The sequence below is a fragment of the Monodelphis domestica genome, chromosome 2 (genome assembly GCF_027887165.1).
Source record: "Monodelphis domestica isolate mMonDom1 chromosome 2, mMonDom1.pri, whole genome shotgun sequence".
Taxonomy (NCBI): Eukaryota; Metazoa; Chordata; class Mammalia; order Didelphimorphia; family Didelphidae; genus Monodelphis; species Monodelphis domestica.
In genome coordinates, this window is record NC_077228.1 from 231,260,428 (window position 1) to 231,280,961 (window position 20,534).

The 20,534-nt window shown below is 45.6% G+C and overlaps 1 protein-coding gene across 5 annotated transcripts in view; it reads right to left on the reverse strand.

Annotated features, from left to right (window-relative positions):
* Positions 1-18,129, reverse strand: part of GCGR (glucagon receptor) — a 28,391-nt gene extending 10,262 nt beyond the window's left edge. The window contains exons 1-12 of one of the 5 annotated variants that reach the window (XM_056817336.1): positions 17,993-18,127; positions 16,324-16,446; positions 6,937-6,999; positions 6,596-6,763; positions 6,366-6,468; positions 5,512-5,622; positions 5,266-5,387; positions 5,081-5,187; positions 3,989-4,145; positions 1,851-2,010; positions 1,594-1,654; positions 586-655 (exon numbers count right to left, since the gene is read on the reverse strand). In XM_056817336.1, the coding sequence (XP_056673314.1) occupies positions 586-655; positions 1,594-1,654; positions 1,851-2,010; positions 3,989-4,145; positions 5,081-5,187; positions 5,266-5,387; positions 5,512-5,622; positions 6,366-6,468; positions 6,596-6,658 (954 nt within the window). In that variant the 5' untranslated portion in view covers positions 6,659-6,763; positions 6,937-6,999; positions 16,324-16,446; positions 17,993-18,127. Of the gene's footprint in view, positions 1-585; positions 656-1,593; positions 1,655-1,850; positions 2,011-3,988; positions 4,146-5,080; positions 5,188-5,265; positions 5,388-5,511; positions 5,623-6,365; positions 6,469-6,595; positions 6,778-6,936; positions 7,000-16,323; positions 16,447-17,992 lie in introns of all 5 variants that reach the window. The other 4 variants (XM_007482859.3, XM_016430716.2, XM_001379711.4 and 1 more) reach the window with 4 other exon arrangements.
* Positions 18,130-20,534: the final 2,405 nt, after the last annotated feature.

Here is a 20,534-nt window from a genome sequence, read left to right on the forward strand (position 1 = left end):
CTGATAGTAGAAATAGAAAGAGAGAGACTTGAAAGACATCTTGAAGGAAAACTTGATAGGACTAGAAGATTGTATATAAGGAGAGAAGGGAAAGGAGAGACCAGTGAAATGTTACTCTGGAGAGTCAAGCCTTGGTGACTGGTGGCACCATTGATGGAAATAGGAAGTTGGCAGGTTTGATGTGATCACCTCTCTTGACCCCAGTGTTCTCATCAATATTTTTTTAGCTCATCTTCCATTTTAGAACCAATTCTATGTATTGGTTCCAAGAGAGAAGAGCAGTAAGGGCTAGAAACTGGGGGTTAAGTGACTTGTCCAGGGTCACACAACATCAGATTTGAACCTAGGACCTCTCATCTTTAGGCCTGGCTCCCAAACCACTTAGCCACCAAGCTGCCCCCTTTCATCAATATTTTAAGGGTTGAGACTAGATGATCTGTAAGTTTTCATTCAATTCTAACATTCTGTGATCCTACATTCAATTGACCAACTTGCCAATTGCCTAGCTGACCATCTGATTATCTAGACAAATGACCAAGCATAGAATCAGTGGGGAGATGAGGTTTGAGGGATGTCGTGACTCACCAGGATAGCTAGGAAGACAGGGAATCGGAGGATCCACCAGAAACCCATGTTATCATTGCTAGTCCAACACCTGAGAAAGGGAGCAAGAGTTTGTGGGGTGATCTGTGTTTATTCTAGGCCCTACCCCATTTCAAACCAGCAACGATTCCACATGAATCCAATTAATTCCATAGGACAATAGCTAGTCTTAACCCACTTCTCACCTCCCACTGCCCTAATGGCCAGTCAAGTCTGAGGAGCACACAGGTGGAGGGGAGGGTTGAAGGAGAAAGTAAGTACCAGATGTTATCTAGGCATATGGCAGACTGGGGACAAATCTCAGAAAAGAGAGGTGATGGTTGATAATAATAATGCTGGGGGAAAAAAGGAAAATTGGGGTTTGGGGGTGGTGGGGAACCTGAAGGGTCAAGGAGATGTCAGAGTTGGATCTTCTTCTATAAAGGGGAAAATGGAAGAGATTCTACAGGTAGGAATTCTTGGGTTAAGTCCCCTTTGGGGACTAAACAGATACCACATCTGTTGTCACTGGGTACCCACTGAGACACCAACATAGACATAGTCACATACTTAATTACACATATACTCAATCACACACATTCACAACCAGACATTCAGTTGTCAAATTCACACACATTCTCACTGTCAGGCATTGGCTAAACTCGCCACAGTTCAATATTCCCAGAGATGGAGCACCAGGTACTACACAAACACAAAGGAATATAAGCAGAGTGAATTAGACAAAGAAAAGAAGTCTAGAAATTGGAGGAGTGGAATGGAAAGATTTCATACTGTAGATAAAAAGTCCTGGCACTCTACCTAAGAGGCGTCCCCCAAGGCAGAGCTCACGGTGGGGAGTGGGAGATGGGGGAGAGCCTCGGAAGACAGGTCTCCGAATTTATCATTTTACATAGATGTAATCTTCCCATAACTTCTATCTCTTAGGAGCTCTATGGTCCCTCTCCCTCTGCCCTGGTCCACCTCTATCCCCCCTTTGCTACTGGTACTTACTGGATATTCTCAAAGAAAAATTTCACCACGACCCAGGGGATGACAAAGAGAAGGGGGGCCCCTGTGGAGACAGTTGGTAAGATGAGATGCCCCCCACCTTACCCTGGGGAGCCAGGTTTCAACCATTGCAAAATCCTGACCATAATCTCCCTGCCCCCAGCCCTCAGCCCCAACCCCCTCCCTACAAACCACCCCCACCCCATGCCATAAGGTCATTTTCCCAGCCACCTCCCTCCAGTTGCCCCTGGCTTGCTCACCCCAGCCAATGCCCAGGTAGAGGTTGAAGTAACTCTTCTCTGAGAAGACAGCCAGCACCAGCAGGTTGTGTAGATATACACCTTCCACCAGCAGCCAACAGTAATTGGCCACAATGCCATACTGCATGAACACCGTGGCCACTCGGCACCCCGCCACCGCCTGGCACATATATTGACATGGAAATGGGCACCACAGATACCCCATACCAGCCTTTATACATACCCACCCTCTGGGATGGGGTTTCCTTGGGACCTGTCACTTAGGGGTCAGACTGGGGGCAGGTCTCAGAAAAGAGAGGTGATGGTGGACGTTGATACAGTTATGCTGGGGGCAAAAGGGGAAATTGGGGTTTGGGGAGGTGGGGAACCTGAAGGGTCAAGGAGATCTCAGAGCTGGAGCTCCTTCTATAAAGGGGAGAATGGAAGAGATTCTACAGGTAGGAATTCTTGGTTTGAGTCAGAGATCAAGGAAATGAAGCAATCCCAGCGTAAGGCAGGCTCCTTGAGACGAGGGACTGTTTTATTTGTTTCTTTGTGTCAAGGGGCAGCTAGGTAGCACAGTGGATAGAGTGCCAGACCTGGTGTAGGGAGAACCTGGACTCAAATCTGACCTCAGACATTTATTAGCTGTGTGGCCCTTGCCAAGTCACTTAACCCCAATTGCCCAACCCTTGCCACACGTCCGTCTTAGAATTGATACCAAGACAAAATTTGGTTAGGGTACCAGAATGTGGTAAATAAATAAATAAAATGTTTGCTGATTGAACAGTTGGATTTGGATCGAAGTAATTCTGGGATGAGGCTGGCCATAGAATAGGTGAAGGTCTTTGGAGAGATCGATAAATCATTTATTAAGCAACTAGTATAGATTTGGTCATTGAAATAGCCCCTGCCCTCATGAAGTTTACATTCTAATGGAGGAGACAACTTGTGCATAGATAGATAGATAGATATGAGGGGGAAAAATATATATATATATATATATATATATATATATAGCTCCAAAGTAACCTTGGAAGGGAAGGCATGGCAGCCAGAAGGTCCAGTAAAGGCCTCATGCAGGAAAGAGCTTGAGCTAAATCTTGAAAGAAATGAAGAATTCCAAGAAGAGGAAGAACATTCTAGGTATGATGGATAGGCAGTGCTAAGGCAAATGGGAAAAGGAGTGACATGTGTGAACAAGAGTTGGTAATAGGTATACTGAGATGTTATGGAGAAAGAAATTGTAAGATTTGGCAAATGGGGGCAGCTAGATGGCTCAGTGTATTGAGAACCAGGCCTTGAGCCGGAAGGTTCTGGATTAAAATCTGGCCTCAGATACTTCCTAGCTGTGATATTGAGCAAGTCACTTAACCCTCATTGCCTAGCCCTTACTGCTCTTCTGCCTTGGAACCAATACTCATTATTGATTCTAACAGAAGGTAAGAGTTTAAAAAAATAAAAGATTTTACTATCAACAAAGCAATGGGTTCAAATCAAGAAAACATCTAATGCCCAGTGGACTTACACATCGGCTATGGGGGGTGGGGGGAGGAAAAGAAAATGATCTATGTCTTTAACGAATAATGCTTGGAAATGATCAAATAAAATATATTTAAAAAAAAGGAATAAGAAGAAAAAAAAATAAAAGATTTTGCAAATGATTGGATATATGGAGTAAGGACTGAGGAGACGAGCACTCGATATCTAGGTTGTATGCCTAGCATGCAAGTCTGGATGAGTGGAAGGATGATGGTGCCCAAGAATTGTTAGTGCCAGGGAAGCTCAGAAAGGGGATAGGTTTGGGAGGAGGGATGATGAATTCTGTTTTGGACATGTTGAGTTTGAGACATCTCCAAGACTTCCATCTGGAGATGTCTACTAGGCTGGAACTCCACAATGTGATCTGGGAGTCGTGTGCACGGAGATAATAAATGTCTGAGAAGGAGCTGATGAGGTCATAGGGCCTAAAGGGAAAAAAAGAAGAGGGTCCAGGACAGAGCCTCAGGCCACATTCCTAAGGAGGGAGCAGGACACAGGTGGAGTCCCCCACCAAAGGAACCTCAACAGGAGTGGTCAGATGGCTAGGAGGAGAAGCAAGAGAGAGGCTGATGGGGGTCAGTGTGGGTCAGTGCAGGGGGCTGGGCCAGGATATTGACCTCATCGCTGAGCCAGATGCTCATACTGAGGTCATCTCCAATCTTCTGGCTGTATCGGGTCTTGAGCAGGGCATCAATGACCAGCACAGAGCTGGCCTTGAGAATGAAGGAGACAAACAGGTTCATGTGGATGTAGTTACGGGTACAGTGCAGTTTGCTGTGGGGGAAGAGCAGGAATGAAAGAACCCTACCCCTACCCACATTTTCAAACTAGATGCCCAACCACTCTCCAAACTCCCTTCCCTCCCTTCCTAATTGTTCCATCTTGTTCCCTCTTCTCAGTCTCCAAAAGCATGCCTCCAAATGCAGAGACTCCTCTTTGGGGGCTCTCTTTCCCACCCAACATCTCCCATGGAATTAGAGCTGGAAAAGATCTTAGTGGTCATTTAAGCCTCATAATTTACAATTAAGGAAACTGAGGCCTAGAAAGACCCACAGTGTGACTGATTCAAGGTCATATGGGTAAAAGAACCAAGATTTGAACTCAGTTCCAAGATTTGAACTTCAGAACCAGGGTTCTTCCCAAGTTGTTCCAGCCCCTATCCAACAATCCTCCCAATGTCTCAATCTCCCCACTCCTATGACAACCAGAAACCCCAAGATTACTCCCTGGAAACTCCCTTTAGAGATTTCATAGGGTCTCACTTAATTACTTAATAATTTTGTATCTCAATAATACCAACTTCCCAGGGTTTTTGTGGGTTTCCAATAAGATAATGTAGGTAAAGTGTTTTGCAAACCTGAAGTTGTCATTTATATGGCAGAGTTCCCACAGCCTCCCAGGATGGTCCAGGCTCTCATGCTCTTTCTTTCTTTTTTTTCCCCCTAAACCCTTACCTTCCATCTTGGAATCAATACTGGGTATTGGTTCCAAGGCAGAAGAGTGGTAAGGGCTAGGCAATGGGGGTCAAGTGACTTGCCCAGGGTCACAAAGCTGGGCAGTATCTGAGACTAAATTTGAACCCAGGACCTCCCATCTCTAGGCCTGACTCTCACCCCCTCTCATGCTCTTTCCCTACACATAAGGGCTCTGGGAAGTCTTGCCATTCCCAGCACCCTGCCCATGCTCCCAGACCATCTTTCCCCAGGTACCTGAAGCCCAGCAGGATGAGAAGGGCAAGGAGCAGGGCTCCTAGGGACATTGAGTAGCCCACCGTGTACATCACCTGGAAACTGCTGTACATCTGAGCAGACTTGTTCTGGAAAGTAAGGATGTTGTCAAGTGTCATCTGGACACTCCAACCAATCACCCTCCCCAGCCAAGGCTGCCCATTAACCTGTGACCAGATCTCATTGATGTCCATCTCGCATTGAGAGGCATTGCGCAAGGCCTGGCCTTGGGGTCCTTTGACCCATTGCCCATCGGGTCCACATTTCTTGAAAACGAATCGGTGCTGCACTAGAAGAGGGGAGGCACATTGGCATTGGTCAAGCCCCCCCCCAAGTGAAACCCTTTGCCCAACATGCCCATGCCCCTTTACCCCCTAGATCCCTTTGCCCTTCCATAGGTTCCCAAGGTTTACCTTTATGATGCCAAGGCAGGTACCAAGGACAGGAGATGTTGGCTGTGGTGTTGGGGAGGGTGTCCGGCCAGCAGGAGTATTTGTCAAAGGTTCTGTTGCAGACCAGCTCTGCTTTTGGGGCAGGGCAGAGAAAGAGGAGGAAAAAGGGGGGGTGTCTCTGGCCCTGACCCTCTTTATTCTTTTTTTATTATTTCTTAACATTTTTAATTAAGAGAGTGACTGAAAAATGTAGATTAACAGAAGTTACTGTTTTTATCAACATATTTTCTCCCTCTCCTTCTCTCCTGACCCTCTTCATTCTTACCCTACCTGACTACCCTGATTTAACACTACTGATCCTCTTCATTGGAGACATCACATACCCCATGACCCCAAAACTGATTTTCTCTAAAAATGGTAGCTTATATGAAGAAAGGGGATCTGGAGAAGGTGTAGGACTTTTTTCCCTTTTGAAATTTCTCACAGTATTACTGGGAATTTTATACATATCCCCATCTAATATTTGTGTCCATCTTATCTCCTCTAATAGACTGTACCCCTTGTAGAGATTGCCCAATTTCATCATTTGCACCCCAACCAAGCCCTAAGCACAATGCCTTGCCCATAGTATTGTAGTTGTTTAGTTTCAATTGTGAGTGGCTCTATATGATCCCATTTGGGTTTTTTGGGGAAAAACCCTAAAGTGGTTTGCCATTGCCTTCTCCAGCTCATTTGACAGATAATGAGCAGAGGCAAATAGGGTTAAGTGACTTGCCTAGGGTCTGCTAAAGTGTCTGAGGCTGAATTTAAACTCAGGTGTCAGGGAGGGCTTGGGGTCATGCTGGACAGGTGACCTTGAAGCAGGGGTGCCTCACCCGTGGGAGGGGGCAGTAGGCTCAAGTTGTAACGACACTCATCACTGTAGCTCTTCCATTTTTCATACAGGAAATCCATCACCTGGGCAAAAGGAGCCTGCAGCTGAGGGGTAGGAATAGAGGAGAAATGAATGGCAAAGGAGCCCAAGACAGTTGAGATGAAGGTCACCCAAGCGTGTCAGGAGAAAGGAATCCAGGGCATAGAGAGGAGGGATGGTAGCAGGGCTCACCTGACAGGAGATCCATAGCAGCAGCAGCAAGACATGAGAATAACACGGATGAGTGAGACGCATGCCTCTGGACAGCTGTCCACCACATCTGGATGGGGGTCAGAGGACTTCTGGCAGTGGCAACTATACACTGAAATTTACCAAGGGCATCTAGGCTCCTGTTTGGGGCTAGAGGAAGTAGGCTTTAAGGGAAAGAGCACAGGGTTGTTAGAACCATGAGAATAACTTATACAATAACAAAAATATTGTAAATACAAACAACTTTGACAGATTTCAGAACTCTCACCAACATAGTGACCATCTATGATTCCAGTAGAGTCATGATGAAACATGCCACTCACCTCTAGATAGAAAGTTGATGAATTCAAGAATGCAGACTGAGAGACTGAGTTATATCTATGGACCTGAAAATAAAATAAAATTGAATTAAAAATTTTTTTCAATCATAGATATTTGTCTTATCCCTGCTTGGGCAGGGAATGATAGTAATATCCAAATGATCATGAAATATGTACTCTCTCCCATCCCTCCCAGCAGGGATAGGGTTGGAGTTTACCACTTTTTTTTTAACCCTTACCTTCTATCTTAGAATCAATACTACATATTGGTTCCAAGGCAGCAGGGCTAGACCTGTGGTGGCAAACCTATGGCACTTGCGCTAGAGGGAGCACTCAGAGCCTTCTCTGTGGGCACTTTTGCCATCGCCCCAGCACAGTTTGCCAGAGTTTGTTACTAGAAAGCTGGAGGGACGTGGGGATGGGCCCCTAGTCCCCTCACCTGAGGACATTTCTTACATCACCCACACCTCTAAAAAGTTAGTCATCACTGGGCTAGACAATAGGGATTCTGTGAGAAACATTGTGGACAATCAAATGTAATAAACTTTGCTACTAACAGCAATGCAATGATCCAGGACAATTCTGAGAGAACTAAAGAGAAAAAATGCTATCCACAGCTAGAGAAAGAACTGTGGGAGTAGAAATCCAAAAGAAAACATATGATACGGTGTATTGACTCCAAGGCAGAAGAGTGGTAAGGGCTAGGCAATAGGGGTTAAGTGACTTGCTAAGGATCACACAGTTAGGAAGTGTCTGAGGCCAGATTTTAACCTAGGACCTCCTGTCTCTAGGCCTGACTCTCAATCCACTGAGCCACCCAGCTGCCCCCTTATTACTTGTTTATATGGGTACATGATTTTGGGTTTGGGCTTTAAAAGATTACTTTATTACCAAAATGAATAATATAGAAATAGGATTTGAGTGATAATATAAATATAACCCAGTGAAATTGCTTGTTAACTCCAGGAAAGTGGAAGGAAAAGGGGAGGGAGACAAGAAGAATCATGTAACCTTGAAAAAAATTAAAAAAATTTTAAAATAGGGGTTCAGTGACTTTCCCAGGGTCACACAGCTAGGAAATCCCTGAGACCAGATTTCAATCTCTCGTCTCTAGGCCTGGTTCTCAATCCATTGAGCCACCTTAACTGACCCTTCCCTTCCCTTACTTAATATTGATCTAAGTCAGAAGGTAAATGTTTTTAAAATTATTATAGTTATTAGGCTGCCGCTAGATCACACATTTGATTTTTAAAAATATTTTTATAATTATATTTCAATATAATTGGCTTCCTTTGTGATCCTGTGTATTTTATTTTATGCATTGGAAAACATTATTCTGAGAAGGGGTCTATAGACTTCCCCAAAATGCCAGTGGGGTCTAGGATACAAATAAGGTTAAGATTTCTTGCTTTCATCCTGGCTAGGCAAGTCATACTCAACCCCCATTGCCTCATTCTTACCACTCTTCTGCCTTGGAACCTATACAAAGAATTGATTCTAAGATGGAAGATAAGAGTTAAAAAAAATTTAGGTTGGTTTAAACTTGTCCCATCTAATTCTCTTCATCTGTCAAAAATAATAGCACTTTCCAATCTCTCACAAGGTTCCTGTGAGGCTAAAGGAAAGGATGGAAGGAACCCTGACAAATTAAAATGCTTTCTACATGGAGGGAGAGAGGCCTAGCCACTGGTACTTCTGTCTCTCTAGCTCTCCTTTCTTGCCTCCAGTTCCTCCCTAGGGCTGCAAGATATTTCATGTCTCTGCCTCAGTTTCCTCCTCTGTAGATGAGGGATGATAGTAAAACCTAAAAGATTGTGAAGATTCACTCTCCCATCTCTCCCAGCAACTCAAGTGCAGGGTTAGGGTTGGGGCCTGCCTATCCATAGATCTGGGAGATCTATGATAGCTTTCCCCATCTTCCAATACCTGACCCATTCACTAGGTGTCAGTACTTGAGGGGTCACCTACATGCTTTGGGACCTGACAAGCAAAATGCACAAATCCCCACCTCCAAAGACCAGTTAATCCCTCTATAGCTGATTCAGGCCTTGGGATTTGTCTTTTAACTAACAAAGAGTTCATTCAGGCCACAGTTTCCCCTGCCCCCTACCCCCTAGGCCGGCTGAGTGTCCTCTCTCAGGTTCTGGTTTCCTCTTGCTATCAGGGAGGAGGGCTTCCAAAGCTGCTGCAGCCTACCTTCCCATCATCCCCACACACACCCTCTGCTAAATGCTTCTCAAGCTGGTCTCACTCACTATGGCAGGGACTCAGTCTGGGGAGGAGAGGGGACTCAGCCATGCTCGTCAGTCCCTTATCAAGGGCCCTCTGTTATTTTGGCAAGGAGGGTGCTGTCCCTTCCTTGACTGGGACAACAGGAAGAAACAGCTTCTCCTCTGATACCCCAAACACAGATACCAGTTCCCTCCTCCTTTCCAATCTTTTCTTTGAAGCAAGAGAGGGCACCAGAATAGTTTTCTCTCTCTGCTCCTGTCTCCTGGGGTGATGCCAGGGTCTGGGTGCCAGTCTGGAAGCTTCCCTCTCCCTGTTCCTTCCCAAACTATTTTTAGCCCTTGGGAAAATCATTTCATTTGGATGACTGTGACCCCCCCAGTGACGAGCAACTGGCTGTGGGAGGCCTCCCAGGAAGGGTGTCCCATTGATCATTGAGTCCCAGCTGTCTTCCAGGGCCTGATCACCATATTTAGCAAGGCAGTCCCTGTGGCTGGACTGCCCCTTTCCACTCCCACTGCCCTGGCAGAAGCTAGAGGTTGTGTTGGGATCTCCCAATTAGGAGCAGAACTACTCCAAAACTGTCCTCCCTGGCTACAGAAGGGAGATACAGGCAACTGAGGCATCTGACTAGAGCTATTGCTTCTATGTATCCCCATATCCTGTTATATTCAAATACAGGGAGTCCCCTCTCCCCAACTCATCAACTTTCTAAGAAGCTCTGCCAAGAGAGGACCCACAGAGCAGAACTGGATGCTAGGGCTAGATTCAGGGCTGCATAGATGCCCAAATACTCTCCATCCCATAAAGGAAGAGAGGAGACAAAGGAGAAGGAAAAGGAAGGAAATAAAGTAGGATTCTTTCTCTCTGTGGGATAGATGAGAATTGTCTGTATGCTATGAAGTTGTTCTGAGTTGAACTTGGAGAGGATGAAAGGCTAATTAACCTCTTATCCAGAATTGTTAACAGCCACCCTGGACAGTGCCAGGCCAGCTGGACTGGGTACCATGATGTTTTCTTGCTCAGTGAAAAGAGCTCTGGGCTATGTGACCCTGAGCAAGTCATTTAACCCTGGTTGCCTAGCCCTTGCTGCTCTTCTGTCTTAGAGAGAGACACAGAGAAAGAGAAAGAAAGAAAGAAAGAAAGAAAGAAAGAAAGAAAGAAAGAAAGAAAGAAAGAAAGAAAGAAAGAAAGAAAGAAAGAAAGAAAGAAAGAAAGAAAGAAAGAAAGAAAGAAAGAAAGAAAGAAAGAAAGAAAGAAAGAAAGAAAGAAAGAAAGAAAGAAAGAAAGAAAGAAAGAAAGGAGGGAAGGAGGGAGGAAGGACAGAAGGATGGATGGATGGAAGGAAAAAAGTGGATTTGGCATTAGAAAACTTAGATTCAAATCTTTGTTCTGCCATTTATTATCTGTGGGAATTGGGGGATCACTTAATTTCTTTTTTCAGGCTTCAGTTTCTTCATCTGTAAAATGATTGATTAGTTCATCAATAAAATTTATTAAAATATCTTTAAAATTTTTAATTTTAAAATTAAAATATATTAAAATAATAACAGCTAGTCTTTATTTTTAACTCTTACCTTCTGTCTTAGACTCAATACTGGGTGTTGGTTCTAAGGCAAGAGCCCTTAGGCTAGGCAATGGGGGTTAAGTGACTTGTGTGGGGTCACACTAGTAGGAAGGATCTGAGGCTAGATTTGAACCCAGGACCTCCTGTCTCTGGGCCTGACTCTCAATCCACTGAGCTACCCAGCTGCCTCCAACAGCTAGACTTTAAGGGTTGAAAAGTGCTTTACAAAGTGGTTCACAAATATGGGAGGGGAAGAGTTTAGTCTAGCTCTATAATCATGAACCCTCCACCCCCAAATCCCAAGGACCTCAAATTCTTCCCTTAGGACCCCCTCCCACTATGGAATAGACCCAGTATGGGGGACTAAGTGAGAAACAAGACCCAAGTTTAGTCTCAGTCCTAAATTCCACAATGTTTCCATAAAGAATAGGTAGAACTGATGGGGGAAAGATAGTAAGAAGACTTCCCAATGGAGCATGTTGGGAAGTTGAGGGCAATGGAGAAAGCAAGGCTGAGATATCATAAGGGCAGAGTTCTAGGAACAGAGGATGAAGACAATAGGGCAAGTCAGGGTAGGGGAACAGACATGTAGAAGCAATGAGTTCACCAGACTCTGGTTCTTCCATCCAATTTGTCCTCAGTGCCCATTTACCTACCCAGATCTCTCTAGACTTTAAGGAAAAAGAAGGACCAAGCTGGCAGGTGGACAGGGAGAGGACCAGTGGGCACCTGATCTCATCTTGCCATCTGATCAAACAGTTCCATCTGCTCCGGCTTCTCAGGCCAATGTTTGCCTGGCCTTACTGGGAATCTATAAATCAGCACCAGCTAGGGATTGGGCTCAGACCTCCTGGTCCTCGCTGTCCCCTGGGCTGGGCATGGCCACTTCACAGGAATGTTCCTGAGGGAATTCTCCAGTGTGTGCAGCTGTAGTGATCCTCGGGTTATTACAGAGCTGAATTCTTATAACTAGACCAGTGCCCTCATTATTTATTATCTAACACTGAAAGGCAGATCAGCTTCATTAGGGCTCTGCCTCAGAGGTCTTAGCCTGGCAAGGGTGAGGCATGCGTTGGGCAGAAGGTGCTGGGCTATCGCAGGGCCATCTGGCTACGGTCCTTAGCCTGCACCCCATATTACCTACTCATCCTACCTTATCTTTTTTCCGCTATTGTAATATCTGCCAATCTTGGGTCGACAGAGCCAAGTAGGTGAAGGTAAGGCTTGGGACAGATGGACTGAGTCAGCTAAGCAGGAAGGAAGAGGAGCTGTGTATAGGACCGAGAACAGAGTGAGAGTTGGGGACGATGACTAGAGAAAGACATCCTGGATCCGATCGATGCTGGAAGGACCCAGGAAGGGATGGGAAGAGAAGAAAGAAGGAGGAGGAAGAAAGAGCAACCTCTTTTAGCTTGTTGGGGAGAAGCAGAGAGCCTCCAGGACAGCCTTGGGGGAAAGTTCCTGAGTCAGAGTGAAGAAGGCTCCTGGAACCACAGAGCTCCCCCTGATGTGGCCAGCCCTGGTTTCGGCCACTGGGCAGGGTAGAAAGAATCGTGTTGGTCTCTGTGGTTCTCATCTGGAGATGGACCTTAAGGGTGGACGGTGGCAGGGCTGGGGGTGATGGGGGACAGGGAAAGGAAGCATGGTCTCAGCCCTTTGCAGAGAATAACCTAAGCATCAATTATTTCAGCTTCAGACAGAGGGAGAAAAAAGGCTTGGGAAGAGGGGCTGAGCTCAAAGGGCACAGGATTGGGAATCAAGAGAACCAGCTTCTGGTCTTTTCTCTATCGCCCAGCCTTGGGCTGCCCAGATCAAGGTGTCTCCGAAGCAGCACAAGTTAGGTGGCATGATTAGGGCCAGAAAGCTTAAAGAGGAACAGATATTTTGCGTGCCCACTTCTGCCTTGCTGTCTGACCCTTAGCCAGAATGGAATTGAGTCTCAACCAGATGGCTCAAAATCACAGAAAACACTATCGTGGCCAAATCTCGTTGGGTCTCATCTCTCCTCACTAAGGCCACAGTGTATCTGGCAAGGGAACATGCCAGCCAATGGCAAGTGCCAGGAGGAGGTGTTCCCTCTTCTGCACCAGGACATGTGTGGTTCTGGCTGGGCTTCTTGGCACTGAAGTCAGGGAAGCCCCTAGGCAGAGGCGGGAGTATGGCAAGGGCACAGTGTTGGCCCATCCAGCCAGGCACAAATACTTTCATCTTCTCGGATTCCAAGAAACCTGACCTCATGGTCTTGGCAGCACCAGTGACAAGCTTAGGCTGATCCCTGGCAAGATTCTCTAGATCCATTTAACACAGGGAAATGGGAGTAGGGTAAATAGGAGGGAGAAATGAGGCTGGAAGGTAGAGTTATCATGTCATTGATTTAGAAACAGAGGAAGATCTTTTAGGCCATTGATTTCAATCCTCGAATGTTACAGATGAGGAAACTGAGGCATAGAAAGTTTAAGTGGCTTGCCCAAGTTTAACATAGGAATCACTCATGCCCTGCTACCATTTGATTTTCTAGCAATAAGGGTAGGAAAGTTAAATAATGAGATTTGTTTGGTCTGAAAAAATGTGGCATTATCTTTTTTTTTTAAACCCTCATTTCCAGTCTCAATAATAACCCTAGAGCAGAAGGGCAAGGGCTAGGCAACTGCGGTTAAGTGACTTGTCCAGGGTCACACAGCTAGGAAGAGACTGAAGGCAGATTTGAATCCAGATCGGAAGCTCTATCCACTGTCCATCTAGCTGCCCAGAAAAGTTATTCTAATAATGGCATCATAGCAGGACTAATCCCATTAGTCATAATGATCACCTTGGAACCAATGAGCTAGTACTATGCAACTTATTCAAAGATCATCATGTACAGATTGGTCAAATTTCTAGGAATACCACTTTCCCGCCTTAATTTTCCCCTTTTCTTAGTCACTTTATTTTTATTTTTAAAAACCCCTTATCTTCTGTCTTAGAATCAATACAGAGTTTTGGTTTCAAGGCAAAAGAATGGTAAGGGTTAGGCAATGGAGGTTAAGTGATTTGTCCAGGGTCACCCATCTAGAAAGTAGTTAGGTTAGATTTGAACTCAAAACCTCTGTCTCTAGGCCTGGCTCTTAATCCACTTAGCTGCCTAGCTGCCCCCCTCTTAGTCACTTTAAAGAAAAAGGCTTAGTTCCCTTTCCTAATTCCTTGCCAAGGTAGTGAGCTTCTCCTTCTGTGGCTAAACTGTCCCTGGGTTAATTTTGAGAAATAAATTTTAGCTATACAATTTAGGACAAAGATCTATAAGGAACTGATTCAGACTTAGAAGATTAAAGAGGACTCCAAAGGTCAAAAGATATGAAAGTGGAGGGGGGAAACAACTAGGTGGTTCAGTGGATTGAGTGAGCCCTAGAATCAGAAAGCAACTCTGAACTTCTATCTCTATACCTCCAAGAGTTGCAGAGATGACACAAGAAGATAATGACAAATACTTGTGCACTGTTGGATCCCGTCAATGGGTTTAACCATTCCAGAAAGCTGTTTGGAACTCTGCCTCCAAAGTTATTAAGATGCATACTCCTCATCCCAACTATACCACCCATAGGCCTATGCCCCAAAGCAATTGAAAAAAGGAGAAAAAGGACCCAAACGTTTAAAAAATACTTCTAGCAGTTCTTCTCATAGTAGCAAGGATTGAATACTAATTTGACTCCCTCCTGAGGAGTAGCTAAACAAACTCTGGGAAATGAAATAAATCGATTCAGGTTGTAAAAAAACGATGAAACAGACACTGTTCACAGAACTCTACCGACTGGGGCAGGGTGAAACGGGCAGAATTAGGAGAACAATTTATACAATGATGACAACACTATTGAGAAAAACAACTTTGAAAGACCTTAGAACTCTGATCAATGCCATGATAAACCATTGAGTCCAGAGGACCAAAGATGAATCATGTCACCCACTTCCTGCCAGAGAGATGATAGACTTAAAATGCAGAAGAAGACATACATTTTTAGACAAAGTTAATGTGGGAAAATTTGTTTGGCTGGACTGTGCATATTTATTGGGAGAGATTTAAAAAAATAAACTATAACTTCTATCTTAGTATTAATTCTAAGACAGAAGAATGGCAAAAACTAGGCAATGGGGGACTTGCCCAGAGTCACACTAGGAAACTAGTCAAACTAGGAAATTGTCTGAGGCCTGATTTGAAACCAGGACTTCCCATCTCCAGATCCACTGTGCTACACCCCATGAGGATTTTTTAAAATTGTTCATTTGAGGGGGCAATAGGATGAAATGATAATAAATGCTTATAAAAATAAGCAGGTCCTAGGTTTAAATATGGCCTCAGGGGGCAGCTTGGCAGCTGGGTAGCTCAGTGGATTGAGAGCCAGGCCTAGAGATGGGAGGTCCTGGGTTCAAATCTGGCCTCAGACACTTCCCAGCTGTGTGATCCTGGGCAAGTCACTTAACCCCCATTGCCTAACCCTTACCACTCTTCTGCCTTGGAACCAATACACAGTATTGATTCTAAGACAAAATGTTTTAAAATTAATAAATGTAAAAAACAATGACCAATATGGAAGTATATTTTGCATGATAATAAAAATAAAAATTTTTAAATATAAATAAAATAAAAATACATAAATTAATGAATGAAGAAACAAAAATTAACATTTGGGATAGAAACTCAGGTTTATCCTATAAGATAGGTCATAGTTAACATTGTGAACTATGCAGTGAGCCAACCAATGATCTGGGAGTTATTAGGGCCCAAGACCCCAGAATCCTCTATTTCTCTTCTTGGCTACAATAAGGATACAGAAATCCACACTGGTGATACAGAAGGAAGAAAAGGGGGAGTACCAGGTCCTGAGAGCATTAAAATGTACATATGTTTATGTGGTAGAGAAAGCCAGATGATGGCTCAAAAAGTATGTAATCCTTTTTTTTTTTACACACATATATGTATAGTTTGTCTTCCTCAGTTAGACTGTGGTCAATTGGAGGACAGGGCATTTTTTTCACTTTCTGTCCTTGTCTCTGCCAAATCTTAACAAATGCTTGTCGATTGAATGTATAAATGTATTTGTGTATGGGAATGAGTCAGGCAGAGAGGAGTCTGAGAATGCTCTGGAAGAATTGGATGCCATGGCACAAAGGAGGGAATAGTGGCCATGAGTAGGGCTCTCTTTTAGGCCAACCAGTAGCCCTTAAGGAAGGATACATTTGGGACATTTTCATGCCCACCTGATTCTGAGTGCATTAGAGGCACCCATCACAAGCATATGTGTGACTGGCCACATGCCCAGCTTTTCACACACTCACACCCCCTACACACAGTTGCATGCACACGCCTGTGTCCACGCTTGGCCAAACAGCTTCATGCATGGTTGCTCCTGGAGGCTCTTTAGGCTGGCCAGTGCCCAGGCCTCCCAAAGGGTGCTCTAGCTCTGCTGAACTAGGGTAACTAAGGTATCAGGTCAGAGGGGCCAGCCCTGATTTACCCTGGGATGCTCCAGAGGACTGGGTGCAGCAGCAGGAAGACTTTTGAGGGGACAGGAGGAGGAAGTATAATACGACTTGGATGCTGGACAAAAAGTAGAAGTTCCTACCTCAGCTGTAGGCACCCAGAACCCTTTCCCAGGGGCTCCTGGACGGGAAGATGAAGTTCAAGGGGTGTTTGGGGGGTTGTTTGTGCGAAACCCAGCAGGCAGAAGGTCACAACCCTGAGGGCACTAGAACACAAACTCATGCAGTGTTGACACAACTAGATTCCTGGAGCCAACAAAAGGTTCCAAATAAGGGCTTTGGGACAACCAGGGAGTTGGGATGGGACTCCTACTCTGGGACTCACCTCCTTTCCCACTAAAAAAGAGGTTTGCCTCAGGGTAGTCAGACCCCTAGAGTGGGGAAACCTGAACACTAAGGGTCAGAGGTCAAATATAAGAGACTAAATAGAGGGAAATTTTTGCCTAAGGAGAGTTGATGTCACCTTCTCCCACGGAGTTATGGAAAGGCTCCATGATGGCAAAGGGTAATGACCCTTACCCTGGGGTCCAAAAAACATGTGACTCCCAGGAACCAAGGCAGTTACCCCTGACTGAGGTCTGCAGCCACCCCCCCCCCCTCCCCATCATGTCAGTGTGTCTGTGTGTCTGTGTGTCTCTGTGTGTGTGGTCTTCCTCAGGGGCCTAGACCTGCTGAGGGGGAGGAAGAGAGATTTCCTGTTGGGGTCTGTTTACCACCCCCTCCCCATGGCCCTTGGGGATGGACGGAGGAAAGGAGGGTTCTAGGCACAGGGCATGAGGGCAAAAACCTCTTCGTGTGTATAGGGGTGAATGTGAATGGTGTATGCATAGCTGGAAAGGCCAGATGGTGTTTTAAAATAGTGTTTTCTGACTGTATTGTCTATGTGTGTAAACATGTATGTGTGTGAGGTGAGTCAAGGGAAAACAGGCAAAGGCTTGGGAGAACTGGGACCCTAAGGGCCTAGGCTATAGTGACCGAAGGGAGGAAACAGTGGCTCTAGGCAGCGCCCCCCACCCATATCAGGCAGGAGCCTCCAGGACCGTAGAAGCGGGGATTAAAGTCCCAGGAAAGCAAGGGACAGAGCGGGGACACGGACTCTTGGAGGAGTGGATTTCCTGAAAGGTAACAGCATTTCTTCCCCAATCTTGGCCCTAGTTAGAGGGCATCATCGTTCCAAGGGGAGGTTTGGAGGCTGGAGCTAATTTTTCAAAAAAATTGTGAAACTGGTGGAAGAAGGGAACAGGAGGAGGGCCCCTGAGATTGGGGGGAGGAGGCAACCTTAGCCCTTGGATTGAAGAGGAAAATGGTTGGAATGGAAAAATAGTGACTGGCAGTCCCAAGTTAGCAGATATCTCAATGGCACCTCCAACTCTTCAGTTATCTCCTTTCCTGCCCCCATCCACCCCCACCGCAATCTCTCCGCCGCTTCTCTTCGGTGTCCCCCTCTGTCCTTGTCCCTTCCTTCCTTTCCCTCTTTCTCTGCCCCATCCTTGCTTCCCTTCTCACCTCTCTAATTATCATCTCCCTTCTCTATCCTCCTCTATTTCACCATCTCTTTCTGCTCTTCTCTCCCCTTGCGTGTCCAGGCTTCCTTCCTTCCCACCAGGGTCTCCTAATGTCCTGTCTCTCCTCTCCGATCCTCTCCTCTCCTCTCCTTCACTCCTGTCTTTGCCTCCCCCACCTTGGCTGAACCGCCGCCCTCTCTTTGCCCCTCTCCCAGGCTCGCCCTCCCAGCCCGCGGCAGGTGCTCACCATGAGACTCTCGGCTCCGGAGGGTTCCGCGCCTGGTCCTTTTCCCCGTGGTCCTGGGGCTTGGGGCAGGGATCGCGGCTTCCCTCCACTCTGGTCACCGAGCCCCAGGACTGGGCTTCGGGATCCCGGCTCCCGACTCCCCAGGCACTGAGCACAAACTTTCCAGACCTCGACAACCGGTGGCTGCAGGAGGAGGGGGAGGAGGAGGAGGAGAGGGAGGAGGAGGAGACGTCCCCAGGGCCGCCTCCCCCCCTCACCAACTCCACCCGGATAGCGTCACCCGCCGTTCGGCTCCTGAAGTCCGAGACCCCAGTTCCAGACCCTGGGCTCTCCGATCCCCCCAGGCTCAACCAACAAACACCCAAGTTCTTCCCCTAACCAGAGCCAGGGTTGATGGACATGAGGGTGCGGGGACCGCTGAGGGGGGGGAGGAGGAATGATCTGCTATTACTCATTCATTCAATCACCCCTTCCGGGGCCATCTTCCCACCCCAGTTCTCTGATCATTAGCTCTTCCCGGGGGGTTAGTCCTGATTTGCTGTTTGAAATTCTGGAAGAAGCTGACCCCTTACTAATCACCAGCCACTGCTAACGAATGACGAGGAGTAATTATGAACCCCTGCTGACCACTAGCCACACAGCTAACACAGAGGTGATGGAGCACCAAGAGGGTGGGGGTGGCTGAGAAGAAGCGGGGGGAAGGGGGGGTGACTAGAGTCCGGCTGGGACCCCACGGGATGATGGCGAGAGGAACAGGACAGTCAATGGGTGGATGGGAGAAGCAGTGCCCAGAGTCTAGGGCTGGCCCTAATTGCCATTAGAAAAGGGTCAAAATTTGTCTTTAAAAAGCCTCTCCCTTACACCCTTCCTCCCTCATCTACCTTATTCTTTTTAACCCCATCCATACTGCATTTGACTCCAGGAGATCCAAGGTTTCTTGATAATAATATTTACAAGTGATCACGCTCATCCAGTCCTTTAAAATTAACCCCTTTCACAGGTCTTATTTCATTTACTTCTAGCAACAATCCAAGGAGGAAGTTAGATTACATATTATTAACCCGATTTTCATTGAAAGATCTTGAGGAAGGTCAGCTAGAGAACCAGACCTGGAGACAGGAGGTCCTGGGTTCAAATGTAACCTCAGACATTTCCTAGCTGTGTTATCCTGAGCAAGTCACTTAATCCTCTATTGCCCATCCCTTAAAGGGCTCTTCTGCCTTGGAATTTATAACTTAGTGTGGATTTTAAGACAGAAGGTAAGGGATTGTTGTTGTTGTTTTTTACCTAGAATATATCTGAATTCTTGTAGTAGAGAGAGAGAGAAAGAGAGACAGAGACAGAGAGAGAGAGACAGAGAGAGAGAGAAAGAGAGAAAGAGAGAGAGGAAGGAAGGAAGGAAGGAAGGAAGGAAGGAAGGAAGGAAGGAAGGAAGGAAGGAAGGAAGGAAGGAAGGAAGGAAGGAAGGAAGGAAGAGGATCTTTACAGATAAGGAAACTAAGACCCAAATAGGATAAATTATTTGCCCACAATCACAGGGGTGATAAGAAAATGAGCTAGGATTGAACCTGGTAATGCAAGTATCATTAATTCCATTTTATCAAGGCAAAGAATTCAGGTCTTTATTTTTCACTTTACAAAAGAGGAAACTGAAGTTCGAATAGGTGAAATGAAAAGCCCAGGGTTTGTCATTGGCAGAGCCAGGTCTAAAATCCAAATCTTGTAGTTCTTAGTCTAGCTCTTTCTCCTCCTTGGCCCCTCTGGAGAGTAAAGCCCCTCCATTGAATCTTTTATCTCACTGATTTCTTTTTAAAACTTTTATTTTTATTGACATTCTTTGTTCTTATATCACCTCAATTTCTGAACATATTCCTCCTCCTCAGTCCCCTACCTTATATGAACCAACCCCATATGACAAAGTTTTACAAAAGGAAGAAAGAAAAAAAACCTTGTTAACTAGTATGTTAATTGTATATAACAGGACATGTAATATCTACCCCCACAGTATCCCAGCCTCTACAAAGAGAGGAAGGAGATGAATTTTCTCAACTTTTCCTTGAACCCAAGTTTGATTATTATCCTTATGGAGTTTTCACTTTTTTTTTGTTATTCTATTTACAGGGTCATAACCATTGTGCATGTTTTCCTGTTGTTTCTTAAGCTACTCTATCAGTTGATGTATCTTCCCAGGCTTCCCTGAATTCTTCATATGCTTCATTTCTTAAGGGCACAGTCACACTTCATTATATTCATGTGTGAGTACATCACAATTTGTCAAGCCATTCAGGAGTTGATGAGTATCTACTTTATTTTATGTTCTTTGCTATCACAAAAGTGTTGGGTAATATTTTAAATGCTGACCACCTACTCTTGGCAGAAAGGCAACAGAGCATAGCAGATAGCTCCTGGTATCTTATTGGCTTCTAAGGTTATTTTCCCCTCTTGTTATACCCGATTCAGGGCAAAAGGGAATTTCTGGTTGCCAGGTCATAGATATAGTCTACTCTCTCCCCCTCCCTCCCTCCTCTAATACCCATCCTTT